At 36.7% G+C, this 22,199-nt stretch overlaps 1 protein-coding gene across 2 annotated transcripts in view; it reads left to right on the forward strand.

Annotated features, from left to right (window-relative positions):
• The window catches only part of LOC128209839 (autophagy-related protein 2 homolog B-like), a 79,467-nt gene that overhangs the window by 47,152 nt on the left and 10,116 nt on the right, over window positions 1-22,199 (forward strand). For both annotated transcript variants that reach the window (XM_052914079.1, XM_052914080.1), the window contains exons 17-38: window positions 475-752; window positions 1,430-1,572; window positions 1,939-2,090; window positions 2,318-2,626; window positions 2,805-2,890; window positions 3,250-3,411; window positions 4,025-4,105; window positions 4,869-4,975; window positions 5,646-5,738; window positions 6,646-6,784; window positions 8,979-9,155; window positions 9,598-9,721; window positions 10,196-10,407; window positions 10,862-11,091; window positions 12,452-12,611; window positions 13,102-13,269; window positions 13,678-13,779; window positions 14,363-14,572; window positions 15,196-15,311; window positions 15,908-15,974; window positions 16,500-16,579; window positions 21,155-21,276. In XM_052914079.1, coding sequence (XP_052770039.1) covers window positions 475-752; window positions 1,430-1,572; window positions 1,939-2,090; window positions 2,318-2,626; window positions 2,805-2,890; window positions 3,250-3,411; window positions 4,025-4,105; window positions 4,869-4,975; window positions 5,646-5,738; window positions 6,646-6,784; window positions 8,979-9,155; window positions 9,598-9,721; window positions 10,196-10,407; window positions 10,862-11,091; window positions 12,452-12,611; window positions 13,102-13,269; window positions 13,678-13,779; window positions 14,363-14,572; window positions 15,196-15,311; window positions 15,908-15,974; window positions 16,500-16,579; window positions 21,155-21,276 — 3,318 coding nt within the window. The remainder of the gene's footprint in view (window positions 1-474; window positions 753-1,429; window positions 1,573-1,938; window positions 2,091-2,317; window positions 2,627-2,804; window positions 2,891-3,249; window positions 3,412-4,024; window positions 4,106-4,868; window positions 4,976-5,645; window positions 5,739-6,645; window positions 6,785-8,978; window positions 9,156-9,597; window positions 9,722-10,195; window positions 10,408-10,861; window positions 11,092-12,451; window positions 12,612-13,101; window positions 13,270-13,677; window positions 13,780-14,362; window positions 14,573-15,195; window positions 15,312-15,907; window positions 15,975-16,499; window positions 16,580-21,154; window positions 21,277-22,199) is intronic.

The following is a 22,199-nucleotide window of genomic DNA, read 5'->3' on the forward strand; positions in this document are numbered from 1 at the left end:
GGTACTTTTTCATGGCCTCTCAAAATGGACATCAGTTCTTGTTTTTACCCAGGATACAGACTCGATAATGATTCTATAAGCTATAAGCTTTGGTCACAATCATGCTAAATGAAAATTAGTATAAACTCATTTCTCTTTTTCTTTATTGTTTGATAGAGTGTAGTTTTAGGATCTTCAATTCATACATGTGGTATTATACTCATTTTCAATGAATTAAATGAGTCACTGATAAATATTTTCATTTTCAAGGAATAAAAGTGAATGACTTATCATTTTCAAGGAATATAGTGAAGTACTGATCAAATATTTACATCTTTGATGCGATAACTTTAATTTTTTTTGTTTACAAGATTTGATTTCATCAAGTGAATTTACATTGTAAAATTAACCAACTGTGGTTTAATGAGATTTTTCTGAAGAAGAGAAAATGTTCTTTAACTCAATCTTTGAGATTTGCATATGTATGAATTGCAGGTTATTTGAAATACCAGCCAAATGATGAAGGCATCCATTTTGCTCACGTGATGGGGGAGGGGGAGGGGTTTAACAACCCTATGGTGACGGTCCGCTTCTGTAACACCACGCATTCCGTGCTGAACGATGAAAACATGTACCCAGATGATACAACACCTGCAGATTCCCTGAACGGGGCGTGTGCATTTGCCAAAGCTGAGCCGTCTGCTTTCTCGTCAAAACGTAACATGCATGATACCACTCCGGGCACTGGGGCCACTTCTGATCGTACTGAACAGGTACAACAAACTCAAATACATGTATACTTAATGGGAAAACATTAATACCTTTTTACCATTGGCAGGAAATAAATGTTAAGACTGCTTTGACCTACATTCAGTCTGGTTGTTGAACTACATGTGAAAATAGGTTGAATACTGTTTAAAAAAATAGAGCACTTGCAAAATCCCTCTTTAAGGCGTATATGTATGCTTTGGTTTCTTTTTGTGCACTGCGTCAACCAGGTATGTGTACATAGTACAAGTTTAGAATGACATATACAATTGCACAGGGAAAGTTTATGCAAGTATTAGAGAGCCTACACATTTGAAATGAAATTAAGCAAGGGTCTTACAAAATGAAGTGCAACTTTTACATCTACTTGAAGCCACAGGGCCTTTTTACCCTTCATTGTTGTAGGTGATACCTGGCTACTTCACAAAGGGCCAGACCCTGAAAATGGATGTTTTTATGGTTAAAAGCGTTACTTATGCTTAATGAAAATTTAAATTTTTGGCTGTTTTTCGAACAATTGGGATATATTCTATATTGAGTTAATTTATTTGACTTAATTGAAAGCATTTATGGCAAAATCAGCTGATTCTTAGACAAAACAAAAACCAATGTCAAAACTGTCAATTTGTGAGAGTGCAGCTTTAAAACTATACAATTAACATAAAATACATGTACATTCCAGATGGTGTTACCATCTGACCGTGAGGAAGTTCAGGAGTTCATAGAACGGTCCGTGAATAACACCCGGATGGAGGTGAAAATAAATCTGCCCAATGCCTGTCTTTTCATACCAGACAAACACTTCTTCGAGGTCTTGTATAACAGGTATGGATGATTAAAACACATTTCCATCAGAAGCATACTTAAAGGGGCTCTGTGAATAAAGTATCAGTTAGAACCATTCTTTTAATCCGTAGAACAGTACATGAGCAAAGATTTTCACTCATTATGAAGGTTGAGCAGTATTAAAAGTGCATGTAGTATAGAATTGTTAAAAAAAAAATCAACTTTTATGCCTGATAAGGTTTAACTCATTTGTCTTTAACGATATTTTTGGGCTTTTGTTACTGGGGAAGTTGAGGCTACATAGCTATTTATTGAAAAGGCTAATCTTTCTTTAACTGTACACAACTTATATACTTAGTCATGCACATATACAAATCATGCACGATATTTGTATGATTGTTTCAGACTGAACAATGACATGTTGCTATGGGAGCCCAGTGCACCTGCCCCCGTCATGGTACCACATGACACATACTGTACCGCTGGCCGGCTAGACGTGTACAACCAGCTCCTCCATATAGATCACTTTGAGATGGCAAAGTCTGGCTTACAGATGGGTGTGTGGGTGTTTCTTGCATAGCGTATGAAGTTTTAGTTACCATCTGTGAATAGTTTTACACAAGTCTCAGCGCATTCCAGTTTGTAGTTAACAAGTAAAAGGTACCTGCCATTAGGCCAATTGTTCATTACTTTGTCAAAGCAACATTAGTAATTAATTCACCCCTTAATTAAATTATTTTTAAAATTAATTTATTTAATAAACAGTGCTTCTCTTTTTCTACAGACTCTGATTCTGACAGCGACTCGGAGAGCATTAACCACTACAGCATCCATGACAGAGGGTTGTCACGGAAACCCAAATCCCCACGGCAACAACAAAGCAAACTGTGCATATCACTCAGCATTAAGCAGGGGCGCCTCACGGGATACACAGGGTCACCAGGGTCAGACGGGAAGGCCAGAGAGGGGGTACATGGGGAAGTGTTGGTGCAGTTGTCAGATTTCCTGTTGTTCACGGTCTCAGCTCATAATGGGGATCCAGGACTTACGTTTCTCAATATACTGGGTAACAGGGTCGACATCTACCATAATGGTAAGTATTAGATAAATAACTCTATCATAACATGCGATTGGTTTATAACCCTATGATTGATTCAAATTCATTTTCTTTGTTCTGAAATCTGCTCTCAGATTAACTGTTTTGACAACTTTAAAAAAAAAAAATTTGTATTAGCAAGAGCTCAGATTTGTCAAGCTACACATGTTTCCAGGTAGTGTCTCAGAGTCTGGCAGGGGCCCTGATCCACCTGTTGTTAACATCAGTGAGCTAGGAAAACCTGTGCCCGAACAGCTTCAGGTTACAGTCAACTATTATTTCTGTTTATACATTATATAATGTTTCATACAGAGGTGTTGATTTCAAAAGCATGTCCAGTAGTATTTTAGTTCTCACATATTGTTGACAATTATTGCAAGCATAAAGAACCCACTTCAATTCGAAAAATGTTCATTCTTTACAGATATAAATATGAACCTACCGGTATATCATACACATTTTTTCTTACACTAAAATATAAATTAAAGGCTTCATGTATCAATATTGATAGAAGAAATAAATTTCTTAGTTTGTCTTTTCTCATAACTCTCAAGTTTGAAACACTATAAGTATGATATGTTACTCATGCAGGTTTCAAAACATATAATTACCCCCCACAGGCAAACAAGGTGATCTACCTGTCGGAGCCCGGTGTGCTAGTGAATACCCGGGAGCCTGTGGGGTCAGGTCAGGGGTCACTGGACATGCTCAATGTGGCTCTACGCATTAAGCTGGATACACACACTACAAAACATGACCTCATCTCTGATGAGACGGTCAAGGTTGGTATTGGCTTACATACATGTGGAATATTGGCAACGCAATACTGGGTTCTACTAGTATGTAATCACCTGTAATGCTAGGCTCCATAAAAATGTGGGTTTAAATATATATCTGGTCATATCCTCCATTCCTACAGTATACTATATACCAAGCATTACCAATATATAATCACCTGACCTCATTTCACCAAATATTTTGAGTAACGGGTTGAAGTATAATATTTCAGTAAGCCAAACATGATATATTATTTTTTTAATGATTACCTGAAAGGTTTCAAAACTTTTTTAAAGGTGAACATCAAATAACTTAAATCACTACAAAAAATATTGTTCTTAAAATGAACCTGTTATAAGGTACTTAAAATGTTATGAGAGATTGTGGCCTGTAATTATATTTTCAATAAGAGATAAATTTAGCCTTTGAGTTCAAAGGAACATGCATTTTTTCTACTTTCAAAGAAGCGCAGAAGTGCAGAAGAATAAACTTCAATTATAATGTTAGTACATTTACATGTTGTCATTGTCACTAGATAAGTTTTAAATTTTCCTTATTCAAAGTAAAAGCCCTATATGCTATAATTGAGGATGCATATGGATATTTGTAATCTTCCAGGAGTTCCAGGTGTCGGTGGGGTTGCGTGGGGCCACCATGAGACACAAGATGCTCCAGCCTTACCAGAGTATCTTCACACAGGTACATGGTGACACACTGGTGCTCTAGCAGCTGTTAGTTGTTGCTGCTTTATCAATTACTGAAAATATTTAGAAGTATTCACCACTATTCTGCTTGATCATGTAGCAGAAACTTACAAGAACTGCTGTCATAAAAACAATATTTAATAAGTTTGTGATTGAAAAGGTCCAATCGCAATTATTGTTAAAATTGAATAACGAAAGATGAACTTTTCTTATTTTGTTATTCCGATTTAATAAAAAAGAGCATGCAAGCCAACTTTGATGCAATACATACTTCTAAGCTTCTCTGACTCTTTCTTTGTTCTTGTCGATTCTAAGATTGTTGCTCTGTGGAATACAACACACATTTGTGGCCAGCAGTGGTTTTAGTTGCGGGAGCGTTTACCTATTGTAAGCCAACTGATTTGTTTTTGTATCACTGCTGCAACCCAACACAAACGCTATAAGCAGGGAACCAAACATCAAATGATCGCCACAAACGCATTTACTGAATGCATGGCAGATGCCGGCCACGCTGCTTATTAAAATGTACATTAAATTTTTCGACAAAATCACCTTGAAAACTGGAAAGAGAAACAAAAAATTGTTTTACAAGACAGTCTCAGCCCAATGCATCTAATTCAAGCAGCCATTTTAACAGACTTGTGTGTAGGTTTATATAGGGTCTTGTGTCATGACAAGACCATGGTGACCAGTCTCAATGTAAAAAGCTATTTAAGTCAATAAATCACAACTTCATACTAACATGCTTTTTTCCCCAGTTGTTGCAGTTCCTTGACGTGAAGGATTACCCAATACTGGGATATGTGGATCCCAAGGTGCTAACCGAGCTTCATGTGCATTTATGGACCTGTGCAATAGACTATAGGTACGCATTTGTTTTGTACACTTGGTATAGACTATAGGTAAGCAATCATTTGTACACTTGGTATAGACTATAGGTGAGCTAACATTTGGATATTTGGTTAAGATTATAGGTGAGCTAACATTTGGATATTTGGTATAGACTCTAAGTGAGCTGACATTTGGATATTTGGTTTATACCATCGGTAAGCTAACATTTGGATATTTGGTATAGATTATAGATAAGCTAATATTTGGATATTTGCTATTGACTATAGGTAAGCTAACATTTGGAAAAATGGTATAGACTATAGGTAAACCATCATTTGTACCTTTGGTATAGACTATAGGTGAGCTAACACTTAGATAAATAGTATAGACTTTAGGTAAACCATCATTTGTACCTTTGGTATAGACTATAGGTGAGCTAACATTTGTACTTTTATGGTGCTGTGCAATAGATGTTAGGTACGCAATCATTTGTACATTAGGTATAGACTATAGGTGAGCTAACATTTGTACATGTAGGAACATGTGCAATAAACTATAGGTTAGCTTTTATTTGTAGATTTCATGTAGACAATAGATAAGCAATCATTTTTACAGTTGAACTAACTAGTTCAAAATGATACCAACAAATCATTATACAAATCATTTTCATGTGTTACATTACCGTATTTTCACAACAATTTCAGACCTGAATATTTACCATTGCGATCTGTGATACTGGCTGAATCCTTCTCAATATCAAGCAACATTGTGGCGGAATCAGCCATCTCTCTGCTGAGGTATACGTGAAAATAAGCTACTATTTTAAAAGTTTAATTTTAATAATATTTTTCAGCCTTTGATATACATGTCTATGTATAGATAGGATATTAAATAAGTGTGCATTTAATACAGAATTTATGAAATAAGTTTTCAAAAAGTTATGAAAGCACGGCTCGTCAATATTTTATGCCCCTGCAAAATGGGGAGTCATACATTTGCCCTTGTCTGTCCATGCGTGCGGCCGTCCGTGATTCTGTCTGATAATTTTGCATCTTGTGTCGCTCAAATCTCCGGAACTACATTACCTAGAGTCATGAAACATTAGGGGAAGGTAAATTGAAGGATGAAGTTGTGCATCTGGGGTTTTGTTCTCTGGTGCGCTTAGTAAAAGAGTTATGGCCCTTGTATTAGCAAAAATTAGCATTTCTGGGCGTGTGTTGATCAAACCTCAAAAACTATTTCACCTATAGTCATGAAACTTTGGGGAATGTTGTTCAGGGGATGAAGTTGTGCACCTGGGGTTTTGTTTCCTGCTGCACATAGTACAACCAGAGTAATGGCTCTTGAATTAGCAAAAATTGGCATTTTTGAACTATTGAACTTGTGCCATTCATAACTTCAGAATCATTAGTCATACTCTCATAAGATCTTTTAGGAAGGTATGTTATCAAGTTGTGGAACTCATAATTTTTAATTTTGATGCACATTTATAGACAATAGACAAAGAAATGGCCATTGCTTTTGTGACAAACGCGGCATATGGGCGCATTCTATGGACACATTACTAGTGAACGATTATAATAAACAGGTTTATTTTTGTATGGATGACCATGAATGTGATATTTGTTTTATTTCTTAAAATAATTTGATGATTTGCAGCACTAAATACATAAGATGTTGCTATACAGTGCATATATTTCCCAGGTTTGTGCTGGAGGAAGGATCATTGTTTATCGGGAGTCATGTGCGGAAGACTAATGTAGATCTTCGGCATGATTACGTCTGTGTGGCGGATATCAGTCGGCTGGAGATTTTGCTGCGGTCCAACACAGGAAACAATCCAGTGAGATATTTTAGCTTTACAGTTTCTTTCATGTGTGTTGTATGAATATTAACTTTTGCCTTTTTTGTAGAAAAAAACTTGACGTTCAAATTATATGACATGCATGGGGTTATGATGTCATCGTTTATTTCAATATTGCGCTCTGATTTAACCAATGATATATGAGGTTTCAATTATCAGCTATTTGTTTATACAAATGTATAATGTCAATAACCTTTCATAGTTTTATGGCCTTCTTTGAAGAAGAGTGGGTACATTGTTTTGCACATGTCAGTCGGTCGGTCGGTCAGTCAGTCAGTAAGTTGGTTGGGTAGACCAAAACTTGTACAAGTGATTACTCAGCAATGCCTGGACCTATGGTCCTCAAACTTGACTTAGAGGTTGGGTGTAACCACTAGATGACCCATATTGAAAATGAGGTCATCAGGTCAAAGGTCAATATGGCGAAAACTTGTTTGAGTGATAACTTGACAATCCCTGCACCCATGGCCCTCAAACTTAAAAAGAAGATTTGGTGTGACCATAAGATGACCCCTATTGATTTTGTGGTCATCAGGTCAAAGGTAAAGGTCACAGTGATCTTGATCGTGAAAAGCTTGTCTGAGCGATAACTTGACAATGCCTGCATCCATGGCCCTCAAACTTGACATTAAGGTTGTGTATGTGACCAGTAGATGACTCCTATTGACCTAAAGGTCAAGGTCACAGTGGCATTGAATGTGAAAAGCTCATCTTTGTGGTAACTAGACAATGCCTAGACCTATGGTCCTCAAACTTGATGTGGAGGTTGGGAGTGACCAGTAGATGACCCCTATTGATTTTGGGGTCATTCGGTCCAAAGGTCAAGGTCACAATTATTTCTAGTTTCGATGTGTATATAGTTTACCTTCAACTGTCCAGTCTTGATCATCCTTCTAGACAAGTTTTTTTTTATAAATGTAGTGATTATTAACTAACATGTATTGCTAATATGTTGCAAGAAGTTGACTATTGTCATATTACTAATACATTTTAATTGCCAGTCATATTAAGTCATACGTAATCACTGCTGCCAAGAAGTTTCATGTTTATCTGCAAATATCAGTCAGTCAGAACTGTATCTACTATTGGTAAACATTGAATGAACATTGATCATAATCTTGAAACTGCCTCTTGGCATCCAATGTGAAGTGACAAATCAGCTGGCATTTCCGTCCATGCATATTTTATGAAATTGTCCAACTATTCCTGACACTACGGTGCTCAGGGGGGCATAATGTTTGATAAACGTCAATTATTAACCATTAAAATGTAAATTTATTCAGGATTGATAGCTCCCTTCATAGGAATTTACAAGATTGCCTTCCAGCTATCAAACTGCATGAAAAACATCCTTAAATAGTTACACATGTTCTAGCATATCATCAGTTCATGACAACATTGAATATTCCTGGCCATGCTTTGTATTCTAACTCTTTTTTTCTTTTGATTAACTCATTTAATAGACTGCAAAACATGTTTGTACACATGTATTTATACTTTGTGCATTATAAAGTAAGATTGAATGAAAATAAGTATTATTTCTTCTTTCAACAGGCGCGTAGCTAGGGCCATTTTAAGATTACGCATATCGATGACGGACGGACAGCATATTAAATCCTTCACCCCATATAATCCTTCGGTTTTTATTTCAAATTCTGGGTTTTCACTATGACAAAAACTTTGACCTGTCAAAACTTCATTACGCAACTGCGTATTTGCGTACAGACAGCTATCCACCTGCTCAAGTATTGACTTGTATTCCAGTTGGGGAGTAGGTTTCAGACACTATTTGAAAGGAAAATCAAGATACCTTCCTGACCTGTTAAAGTATAGAAAGAACCGTGAACTTCAGCTCTTTTCAGTCTGACCCTGTTTGTTTTATATAGACCACAATGAAAGAAAATAAGACACAAGTGTTATTGTTTCTGAATAAATGATACATCTTAAATATCTTAACAGGCACTTGTTGTAAAGATAAATAAAACAAACAAAAAATTGTGACTGTCAAAGATCTACATCTGTCTGAGATCTACTCCCTAACTGATACTGATTTAAGTCATATACATGTGCATGTATTTTACTTCACTACTTGGTAAAATATAATGATTTGAAAGCACTGTTCGAATTTCTTGGTTTTGTATCTTGCAGCATTTTTTGGCTTTGTATCTTGCAGCATTTCCCAAAGACTGATCTCTCAGTGTCGTCTAACCTGGTGAACATCCGTACGTGTGCAGATTCCCTGACAGCCATCATCAACCTGCTGCAGTATGTGGCTGGAGACGGTGACCTACATCCACCACAGGGGGCGGATTTGGGGACACCAGATTTACAGCCAGACCCTCCATCACTGGTATGCTTTTAATAAATAAACTACTACTATAACATAATGTACCAGTATATATGTTGTGAGGACAGCTCTGTGCCAACAAGAAATTGGCTAAAACTTTCAAAATTGATTCCTTGGAAGTACAAAAACTGTTGAGAAAACTTCCAAAGTTAAAGGCTCAGAAGTTCAAAATATCAAAACCTTGTGTCAATGTCACCTAAAGTTATGGTTATATTTACAATCAGTCTTGAAGTAGCATGATCTACTATAATATAAAGCTGGCAAGTTTTAGTTGTCAATGATTTAATTTTTAACTTTTGTATAACAAATTGTAATATTGCCAAGACTTCAAACTTCCACATTTCAGTAAAAAAACTTCCAATATTGATGGTATTAAATTCTTTAAATTTTAAATTCTTAATGGAAGCCCTGGTGATCAGTTACATTGTTTCTCTTGTTATAACAGAGTAAAGAGGAATCGGACGTTGAAGATAGCGAGCCATTAACGAGTTCCAGTGTGGACCATTTACACTGCCTGATGTCGGAGGCCATGGCAGAGTCATCCGACAGTAACCAGTCTTCAGGCCATGGTACACATAAAACACCGAGGGATTAAGGCCTCAATTAATAGTTTGTTTGGCACTACCTGTCTGATTTCTAAAATATATGCACAAATAGCCTCTCGGGTGGTCTCTTTTTTTTTACTACTAGTATCGCTCAACTTCCCGATCATAATCATACTTTGTATTGAATGAATAATGTTTCTTTGTAATAATTGCACATTGGGAAAAATAATTTTCCAAACATGTTCATTTTCCATCCTGTTTTTTAAAAAAACAAGTCCTTTTCTTTAGTTTGAAATTTATTTATTTTACAGTGACTGTGAAGAAAGTTATATTAACTTATGCTGAGTAACTCTTGTTGGCACAATGTGCGAGAGTGTAGTCTGTTGATGATGGGGAAAACAGTGAACTGGAGAAAAACCTTCTTGTCCAGCTTGGTAACCACAACCTAGAAATCCTTTTTGTTAGTCAGGTTTGAAAGAATTGCTTTTCTTCTGACAGTATCTCCTGAAGTCTCCCAGATTGCTCGAAAGAAGACAGAGGTGTTCTTCGTCCCTGCGACTGGTGCCTCTGAGTCTCCGGTATCGCTCGATCCAATAGTGATTACCCAGAACATCGATAGTGTCACCAGCAGCACTATGTCGGGTCATGTCAGCGATGATGATGGCAGCGACGACTTCTGTATGGTCGAGGATGCTGCATGGGGAAAAGCTGTGAGTAGAAACTACATTATAGGCCGATTGTTCAGAACTTTGTTTAAGTTAACAACATTAATAACATTGTTATTATCTTTTAAACTTGAATTATTTGACAATGTGCTCTCATATTCAAATACAAACAAGTACAGCTGAAACATTTGCCTCAGATCTTATTAGAAGTACAGAAGATCACAAGTGTACCCATTATACTTCCATAGCAGATACGAGTTGAAAGTTAACAAGAATGACATTAACAACTTTGTTGACTTTTTAAGTTTTTGAGCAATCTGCCAATTGTGTGTATTTGTCACCAAAGCATAATCTAATGTAGAAAAATATCTTTCATCCTACAAGTAATTCTTTGTTTGTCTTTAAATTTGAATGAGTATACTTATTGCACCAATGTTTAAGGGGATACATTTCATCAGCCCAGTATTGATAATTTTCTATTGTCTTTTATTTCTCCCAGACCAATGACAGCGAGCCATTGATTCGTGTCCTCACAGAGGAGCCAATAGAAATTAAGGATGAATTCTTCAAGAGACCGGTGGGACGCACAGACTTTCTGAAGTCTCCTGAGACGTTTCCTCTACCGGAGATTCGCTACACAATCAAGGAAGTTACCCTGATCTGGCATATCTATGGGGGGTCAGATCTTACCCAGACTGATGGTTCAGAGGACCGTGTGTCTACAAGCAGGTGAGCAGAGTTATCTACCCTGTACTTGCATATTTGTCAACTATGTAGGTGTTTGAAGCAATGCACATTTATTAATGTCAAGGTTTGTTGAATTGTATTTGTTTAGTCACAATTTATGTATAGTAAAGGATTGCTGTAACCAGGATTTGAATACGGCCCCAGGTTGGTAGGCCAGAAAGGCACTTAAGTTAAGATTTGAATGTGACAGTTGCAAGCACTAATTTTCAATTCTTATTGTGTATGTGTGGTAACTACTTACAATACTAATAGTTTGTTATAAATGCCTTTATACTGTTATCTTTATTTCAGTGTCAAAATTATGTATTTTATTATTTTTATACTTATTTCTGAAAATTGACTCTTGATGGGTGGAGTAAAAGGGCAGCAGGGTGTCAGAAAAGGGCAGTGGGGTGCCAAAAAAGGGCAGTGGGGTGCCAAAAAAGAGCAGTGGGGTGCCCCACCCTGCTGTTTAGGCCTAGATGGAGCACTGGTCAGTTTTAAAGTGATGTTTATTACAACATAATTCCAACCTTGTTTGCTAAAACTGAACAATTAGTACAGACCACTGAGGTACACCGTGCATTATAGTTACCAACCAGTCACCTCACAAACATTGAACACACTGAAGCCTTTGGCTGACTGGGAGATTACTGTATTGTTCACCTCATTGTACTTGTACATTAAACATTGTTAATCCAAAATATGTGTATCCAAATTTATCGTTGTTTCAAATTTTGTTTTTGGTTACCATTTCTTTTCTATGTTGTTTAATTGAAATTTACATCAATAAACAGAAAAATTGTATTTCAAGTTTATCGCCATTTTGAAGTCAAATTAACAGACCTGATTCGGTATTCCATACCTATCTATCACTTATTGTTTTGAATTGGGTCATCTCACAGTTTTCACACCATACTGAAATATCACGCATGCATCAGCCTGGGGTGATTATATTGCGCAATTATCAGTTGTGTAATGCCTATGTTTCAAACATGGATGTCAGATAATGAGCAGTCTTACATTAACATGCTGTACAGATATGAAACAAGGAAACACATCAATGGGATCAAAGATGTGCAGCAAGATATAACATCATTCTTTAAGATTTAAATCAAACGATACTGAGTTAACTTAGTGTATTTTCAGTGTCATTTAAACATGTTTTATATAAACTGCATGTGCTAAGTTAGGAATGCATGTATTTGCTGTCATTTTGTTTAACATGCATAACATTATTTTATGAAAAGTACAATAACAAATTATTTGTCATTTAGTAAACAATATTTCAACATACATGTACCGGTATACTGAAAAGGATCATTCAAACAAAATGCAACATTTGTTTTGTTATTTCCTGCAGGGATAGTATGACAGTGTCGTACCAGCGCGGGTCGCCGGTGGACCTGTGGTCGGGCCGGGCAGGAGGTCGGGAGGCCCCTCTCATTCAACGGGAGACCCTGCACACTCGAGGAGGCCCCTCCAGGAATACAGGCATGTGTATGGAGTTCCAGCTTACCAAGGTAGGGATGTAGATATGTTTGATGCAACTATAAGGCGACAATATATTAATTGCAAGATTACTGGCCCCCTTTTTTTCCCCCTTAAATTTTAATGTCTCAGATAAAAATGCTGAACAACATATGTCTGGTACTGTCCGGGAACGGCATTTATTCAAACATATGGTGTTGATGCTAATCTAGTAATTAATGTATATTGGCCTAAGCTTCAGAAATATTTTTCAGAGATAATTTGAAGAACTTTTATTTTAAGCTAGAGTCAATGCATAAAGTAAGATGAAGATACGGGTCATCGCATCAATGAAATAGTGCAAAACCTAGAAATTTAAACTAAGGCTAGAAATTTGATAAAATAATTGCAAATTATAAATAAACCTTGAGTGATATTTCCTTGCATTTTTTGCAGAGATGGCATCAAAACAGATGCTCCTGATTTGTGAACTTAAGGTCAAGGGTTTACAGGGCCAATAATTATTCCACCCTTTTATTTCAGGTCCGTTTGCAACATGAGGTGTACCCCACCCATACAGAGGCGGCGTCAAGACAGGTGCTCCTGATTAGCGACCTGGAGATCAGGGACAAACTCTCCACGTCGCGCATGAACAAGTTTCTTTACCAGTATTCCTCCAATGACATGCCAAAACAGACATACGCTAATATGGTATTTGCACCACACTCTGTATGTTAATTTTGAATATGCATATAAATTTTTAGACACCCGATGATACAGTTGCCAGAGAAAAAGACATTGTTGTGTGTAATGCGTTGCATCTTAATTACTTCATTAAAGGCTGAATATTTTGAATTTTACACAAATCTTCGCAGGCATCATTCTAAGCTGATTTTACAATGATCCATGCATGTTTCCCCAAATTTTTTAATCTTTACACTAAAAAGTGGCATAATAGTCGAGTACGCTTTCTCTGTGACAGCCCTTGTTTTTTTCTAAATTGTAATTTAATGACTTTTAATTCCAATTTAAGGCATTTAATAAAAATATTTGTTTAACTGTAAGATAGCAATGAATTTCACAAACAATTGCCCTCTATACATCTTTATATTTTCCCAGGTCCACATACGAGCTATACATACGCGGCCAAACCCTCAACAGACAGAGGAGGAGTGTGCCCTGAAAGTTTCCCTACAGCCTCTCAGGCTTAATATTGACCAGGTAATGTGATATCTGCAGTTCTGACAATGTAGACACTCTTGCGCACAGTGGTCAGAAATTGGCTCAGTGTGAGGATTATTTGATAAGCTCATAGAGAGCTGAATTTTCTACCTTCTATACCCTGTGCGTAGGAGTGTAGAGAGTAATCTTGCGATACATAACTGACACGTTGATTTTTAGTTTGTCCCAAGTTTTATCAAGTCAATAGTCTGCATGTTATAACAGTTTTTCAAGTACCAACATGTATATGAACATCTAACCTATGCATAATACTGCAAATCTTGTTATTTATTTCCGATGGAGAGAAACTTTATAATCTATGCTTTCATTGAAATCTGATTCAATATATCATACGCAAATGATGTAAGTGTACAAAATTTGAATTTTGATGTTTAATATATACATGAGGTCAGGACTTCCATGACTTTTAAGTTTTTATACTTACTGAGCGTTGCACTATATTACTGAGCATTGCACTATATGTAAGATCAATTGAAAATTATAATTGAACCAGTGTCATATGCTCAAATGTCGGCAGAAATATTTACTTCACAGTATTATTGTCTGGTTACCAATGTTTTAGGACACACTCTTCTTCCTGAAGAGGTTCTTCACAGAGTTATCCGGTGGGGATGCAGGAGGTACCTCCCCTGGCAGTGCCCCACCCCCTGACCAGGAGATGCCCCGCACCCCTCCTCCTGTAATCACAGTCAACAAACCTCTTCCTCCTGAGGCCATCAAAGACCAGCAAGATCTTCTAATGCAATTTGACGAATTCACTCAAGATCTTCAGGTATATAGGATCCACATAGCTACATGTATGTACACTGGAGCCCGGTTGGCTCGAACTCGCTTGGTTTGATATCCTTGTTGGTTCAAACTGGATGTAAAGGACCACTTTCTTACTAATGAAGGAAAGAATTTCCGCATGGCTCGAAATTTCCCGGGGCTCAAGGTATTTTCGCTGGTTTCTGGAAGTTAGAGCCAGCGGGTTCGACTGTACTGTAATTTTTCTAAGAAAAAACAAACTATATTTGAGCTGTAGAGTAAATTAACAATGCCTTATTATAGCACTCAGCAACTGTAGTGGAAAGAAGTATACTTGTGAACAATTTGGTCCTCTGTCCCCTGAAGAGAGAGTGATGTGATTTGACCACAGATTCGCAGACTTCTTCGGATATGATTGCTCCAGGGACCCCATCCAAAAAAAGTGCTTTTTTTAATGAAAAAAGTTAACTGGATGCTTTTGGTTTATATTTCATTTGTTGCTAGTTTTGACACCCTAGTTAAAAGGAAGGAGAGCCTTCAAAAGAGCTTATTTACAGCCAGTTTTACCACTGCGCATTGTGCTTCCCTAAACCCTTCACTGAAATGCTATCCAGATGCATAATAAAGTTCCTGTATGTTTATTTACAGGCAAGTTTACGGGGTAGCCTGTCGTCTAGTGGTCAGTCAGCCATGAAGTCCAGTGTGTCCAGCTCAGATACGGTCACTTCTGACACTGTCCACACTTCTCAGCCGGTGTTTTTTAAGTAAGAGGTTTTGCTTTACTTGGACAAATACATGAAAAGGATGAAGACCATGTTAAAATTGAATTTATATTTGGTGCATATAAAATATTTTAGCTAAATTGCAAGCTAGCTACATTGTTTAAACTGCAGAATCATACTTAAGTATTTTCTGGAAAGTTATTGGTAAATTGCATGTAAGGCCTTAACAAAATAATGGTTTGGCCTATCTAAATCCAGCGACCCTAGTAAATTTTTTTCAGCAAAAAGAAAGAGTCCAACCAAAAACACAACTTTTTTCTAAACATAAACTGTCATTAATTTTTTACAAAATAAATTAAAACAGCAATATATGAGTGATATTTGCAAGTCAAAGTGCTTTTTGCAAGAAAATGATCTTGACATGAAGTAAATTTGAAAAAAATAATAATAAAAGAAACTCCCTATCTACCATACCTAGTAATTGGTAGGGATGTTACTGAAACAATCATTTTTTTTTTAGGCCTAAGAGAGGTTATAATGGGAAAGGTTTTGTTCTGAAGATCGACAATGAATCAGGGTTTTCAGTTCTGCTGTTATGTTATCTTTCTGTGAAAGTAGCTGTCTTGACATTATTCCAGGTCTTTTGTGTTCTCCCCTGATGTGCCTATTATGCTGGACTACCAGGGAAAATTTGACAGTGAACATGTAAGTATACACACTTGTTTAAGAAACAACAACACAAAACCTACTAAAAACTACTTTTGGAATTGTACTGTGTATTGGACGCTGGGATAGAAAAGAAGGCAGGCCAAAAAATACAAAAAAAAAACAGGGAAAAAACCCCCACACAGTGGACGCTGGGAAAAATGAACAAATAATTAAAATTGCTTTAAAATTTAAAACTTCACTACAGAAATAATTTTTTAGGACATGCATCTTCATAGCCGTTGTAGAATTTGAAACAAAAAAATGCAACTGGATCAAGTAAATACCCATTGTTAAAAAGAATGAAGCTAGTTGCAATAAACCTAGTGAAGTCTTTCAATCCAATTTGTTTTTTTAACCACCAAGAATAAAAGTTTCGAAACATGAATCGCATGATACACTTGTTGGTAAATTGGCCCGATAGTGAATTATTTAGCTGAACTATTAAAACAGTCAAAATCTGAGACAAGTACCTGATAATGAGTAGTGTTTAGCATTGTAAGATTTGAACTTGTCCTTTTACAGGGTACCCTAGCTGGTCTAGGAGGGCTCGTATCACTGAACAAAGCAGAGCTCAAGCTGAAACGCCTCTCATATAAACAAGGGTAAGTCTGTGGAATGATTCATATCTGTTATTAAGGCTTAGGGTATATGGTTTTCTCTGTGGAAAGTACGCTAAGATTTCCTGATGACTGAATTACATGTAAACAACACAACCAGAATAACCATTGTCATATATTTACATTCACCTAGTTTGTTGTCCCGTGCCGAAAGGCAAAGGGGATATACCGTAGTAATGATACATGCAGTCATGTGTGTGTGTGTGCGCGCATCCAGGCCATTTTGTCAGGAGCATACCTTATAAAATCTTTGAGGTATTGACTTTAAACTTTTATATACAGACAGATCTTATTAAGGGTAAGTGCAGTGCTAAAGAACCATAACTCTGGGTGCAGATGTTGGGTTATTGTTCATTGTTTAATTGTAATCCTTTGTCATAAGGCAAAATAGATACTGCTCTTAATTTTGTCAGGGATATGGCAGTCTGTAACTGCACAGAAAACAATTGACATTCATATTGAAAGACCTGCAAGAAGTTTTTGCCTTCATTGTTTATTTCAAAATGCTTGAATAAGCCAAGGGTATAACACATTATTACTATCACCTTTTTATTATTAGCTCACCTGTCACATAGTGACAAGGTGAGCTTTTGTGATCACAATTTGTCCGGCGTCCGTCCGTCCGTAAACTTTTACTTTAAACGACATCTCCTCATAAACCGCTTAGCCAATTTCATCCAAACTTCACAGGAATGTTCCTTGGGTGGTCCCCTTTGAAAATTGTTCAAAGAATTGAATTCCATGCAGAACTCTGGTTGCCATGGCAATGGAAAGGAAAAACTTTAAAAATCTTCTTCTCCCAAACCACAAGGCTTAGGCCGTTGATATGTGGTAGGTAGGATCACCAAATGGTCCTCTACCAAGATTGTTCAAACTATGGCCCTTGGGTCAAAATTGGCCCCGCCCCGGGGGGTCATGGGTTTTCTCTATATGTTTATAGTGAAAACTTCAAAAATCTTCTCCTCTGAACTTACTTGGACTAGAGCTAACATATTTGGCAGGATTCATTGTCTAGTGGACCTCTACAAAGATTGTTCAAATTATGGCCCTGGGGTCAAAATTGGCCCCGCCCCGGGGGGTCATGGGTATGATCTATATGTTTATAGTTAAAACTTCAAAAATCTTCTCCTCTGAACTTACTTGGACTAGAGCTTAGATATTTGGCATGATTCATCGTCTAGTGGACCTTTACAAAGATTGTTCAAATTATGGCCTTGGGGTCAAAATTGGCTCCGCCCCGGGGGGTCATGGGTTTTCTCTATATGTTTGTAGTGAAAACTTCAAAAATCTTCTCCTTTGAACTTACTTGGACTAGAGCTTAGATATTTGGCATGATTCATCGTCTAGTGGACCTTTACAAAGATTGTTCAAATTATGGCCTTGGGGTCAAAATTGGCCCCGCCCCGGGGGGTCATGGGTATACTTGATATGTTTATAGTTAAAACTTCAAAAATCTTCTCCTCTTAACTTACTTGGACTAGAGCTTAGATATTTGGCATGATTCATCGTCTAGTGGACCTCTACAAAGATTGTTCAAATTATGGCCCTGTGGTCAAAATTGGCCCCGCCCCTGGGTGGTCATGGGTTTTCTCTCTATGTTTATATTAAAAAAAATCAAAAATCTCCTCTGAACTTACGTTGCTTAGAGCTTAGATATTTGGCTTGATTCATCGTCTAGTGGACCTCTACAAAGATTGTTCAAATTATGGCCTTGGGGTCAAAATTGGCCCCGCCCAGGGGGGTTAGGGTATTCTCTATATGTTTATAGTGAAAACTTCAAAAATCTTCTCCTCTGAACTTACTTGGACTAGAGCTTACATATTTGGCATGATTCATCGTCTAGTGGACCTCTACAAAGATTGTTCAAATTATGGCCTTGGGGTCAAAATTGGCCCCACCCCCTTCGGGGGTTATGGGTTTTCTCTATATGTTTATAGTGAAAACTTCAAAAATTATCTCCTCTGAACTTACGTGGCTTAGAGCTTAGATAATTGGCATGATTCATCGTCTAGTGGACCTCTACAAAGTTTGTTCAAATTATGGCCCTGGGGTCAAAATTGGCCACACCCCGGGGCTGATGGGTTTTCTCTATATGTGTTATAGTGAAAACTTAAAAAATCTTCTCCGAACTCACAAAGACAAGTAACGTCACATTTAGTACACATACCAATATTCAATATGGGCCACATACAACAATTAATAACAAATATACATATATAGATACACAAGTAAAATCAAGTAGTGACAAGAGCTTAGATATTTGGCATGATATATCATCTAGTTGACTTGTACCAATATTGTTCAATCTTTGGCCCTGGGGTCAAAAAATGGCCCCACCCGGGCGGTCATGGGTTTCCTTATATATGTATATGATGAAAACTTATAAAATCTTTTTCTCCGAAACCAAAAGGCGAAGGCCTTAGATATTGGGTATGAAGCATTGTTTATCGGACCACTATTAAGATTGTTCAAACTTTAGCCCTGGGGTCAAAATTGGCCACGCCCCATGTTCATAGGCTTAGGTTTTCAATATTTTTATATAGTCTTATATAATAAAACTTTAAAAATCCTCTTCTCCAAAATATAAGACCTAGAGCTTTCATATTTGGTATATAGTGTTACGTAGTGGACCTACACCAAAGGTATTCAAATTATTGTCTCGGGGTCAAATTGGCCTTGCTCAGGGGTCATTTGTTTTTACATTGTCTTGTCACTTAAACATCTTTTCCTCTGAAAGTAAAGGTCAGAATGACTCCATACTTGATATGTAGCATCCTTACATGGTCCTCTCTCAACTTTGTTCAAATGGTTTTGTTTGGCCCCTTTTAGGGGTCACCAGAGCAAAAAATAGAAAAACCTTTAAACAACTTGATCTTATTAACTGCTTGATGGATCTTCAAGTCTGAAGCATCCTAGCATGGGCCTCTGTCAGGTCTTTTCAAATAATTTTGTTTGGCCCCTTTTAAGGGCCACCTGAGCTAAAATTAGTAAAAAAACTTAACATTTTCTTCGCATGAACCCCTTGATAGATCTTCAGCAAATTTGGTTTGAAGTGTCCTTGCATGGACCTCTCTTAAATTTGTTCACATAATTTTGTTTGGCCCGGTTGCCATGGCAACCTAAAGGAAAATGTCAACAATTGGTTATAATCATCTTCTTCTCCTAAACCGCTTTGACAATTTTGATGAAACATCATAGGAATGATCCTTGGTTGGTGTTTTTTCAAAATTGTTCAAAGAAATTAATTCCATGTAGAACTCTGGTTGACATGGCAACCTAAAGGAAAAGTGTCAACAATTGGTTACAATCATCTTCTTCTCCTAAACCGCTTGGACAATTTTGATGAAACCTCATAGGAATGATCCTTGGTTGGTGCTTTTTCAAAATTGTTCAAAAAAATTAATTCCATGCAGAACTCTGGTTGCCATGGCAACTTGAAGGAAAATATAGGCTGTCGTGTCCGCGCTGTGACTTACTCTTATATGGACAGATTTTAAAATGACTTGCCATATGTTTTCGACATACCAAGACAACGTGTCGTGTGCAAGACCCTAGTCCCTACCTCTAAGGTGAAAGATACACTAAGTGTTTATTCACAATGGAATGCTGAATATGAGGACATAAAGAGTGTTGGCTGTCATTTAGTATGATTGTTGTTTTTTTCTATGCTCAGAGGCAATTTAATATAACTTGCAATATGTATTTAACACATAAAGGCAAGATCAACTTTTTATGTACTTGTTCATAGATCAATGTAACATTGGGGGGCATACTTTGACAGCTCTTGAGAAACAAGCTATATTAATAACAAAGGTTAAACTCTTTTACTCAGGTGAGCGATTTAGGGCCATCATGGCCCTCTTGTACAAATATATGTTGCCTATAGCCTGTTTTTAACAATAAATACACAACAAAATATTTAACTATTTTACGAAATTTCCCAAGAAGTGCAAATGCATTGCATGAACACATGAAGTATGCAATCAACCTTTAATTAATGATTCTTGAGAAAGACTGATTATTGATTATTGGAAATCAAAAACAATCGATGATCAGTGAATATTCAAATATTTTCTTGCCTCTACAAACACAATTTTGCAAATTGGCGTCATTTTTTTATAACTACGAAATACCTTATCAGGCCGTTTTGTTACTCATAGTCATAAAGCATTTATTAATAAAATCAATAAGGCCAAACAGAAAATATGTCCGTTTCGGGTAACCCGATCCTAATGAAATGCGCCAACCCTAACTACTTTTTTCCGTGTCTGAGTAAAAAAATAATATTTGTTAGCGAATAGAGAGTTACGAAGGGCGGATAAATGCAGATTTTAATCAGAATGATTGTTTATATGATAAAACAAAGTCAGGTAATGAGAGTTAAAAAGTAAAGTATTAATGTTTGTGACACTATGAGGGAAGGTTTCTGTTTTGAAGGGAAAATAAATGGGAGTTGAATAGGTCCGAAGTCCTGGAAAGAGGGTCTTAAATGATGTTTTTTCAAGAATTGATTTCGACAAAATTACTATTGATTGTTAATTTCATGTATTGTTTATGCAGGTTGCTTGGGTCAGACCGGGTGCTGATGTACTGTGGGAATGAATGGCTGACTGATATACGCCTCAACCAGCTACCCACAATTCTCGGAGGGTTCGGACCTGTGCATGCATTTGTACAGCTTGGTGAGCCTTATTATCTGTCTTAAGGATTTGGGATAATGTACATATATATATATCCTGTATTGACATACTATCATGAACTATTCAGAAAAAGTTGAATAGCCTGAAGTGTTGATAGCAAAAGAAGCTGAGCTACCAATACAACATGCTTTAAAGGGACCCGCTCATGGTTTATAAAATGTACTTTTTACAGATTTTTTTTGTAAATACGAAAACAGTGGCAAATATTAGGAGTGTTAAAACTGAAATACTGACAGCTGGAACCCTTGAACAAATGTCGATATAGTTATGCTCACATATTGTCTTTATAGTACACTTTCAATTCAGCAAAAAGGCTCTGGCGTGATTGGTTGATTGAAATTATCACATAATGCTTTCAATGTATTTAATAAAGGTTAAAATATCCATCAAGTTATGTATGAGTCCCTGTGGCCAAGTGGTTAAGATGCGGTTTTGTGTATTTTTTCTTGTCTGTACTTGTGTGGTGTGGGTCCACTCCTTACTAAAACTAGAATATATTTTTTTTACTTAAATTGTATTTTGTTCTACAATTTCTGTATCAAAGAGTATAATAATTATATAATAAGTGTTTTCAGATGCACTTTTGGTAAAACTAATTTTTGGTCCAAAAGCATGAGCGATTCCCTTTAACTGTGCAACATCATTAATCCTTGCTGAAGTCTTGTCATAAAACATTTGTTAATTCCTGTCACTTGCAGCCTGTGTTCAAAATGTCACGACATTTACGACATGCTGCATGCCATTATTAGCCTTATTAGGCATATTGCAGCAATTAAAGCAATTAAAGGGTATCAATTATCCAGAGTTTGAGTGCAAGCCCAATTAGTGTTTATTGATGTCATTAAATTAGATTCAATTATGCGGAGGGAAGTAACTGCCTGAGTTTGCTCAGATTTAATAATGAA

Source organism: Mya arenaria, chromosome 11 (assembly GCF_026914265.1).
Source record: "Mya arenaria isolate MELC-2E11 chromosome 11, ASM2691426v1".
NCBI classification, from domain to species: domain Eukaryota; kingdom Metazoa; phylum Mollusca; class Bivalvia; order Myida; family Myidae; genus Mya; species Mya arenaria.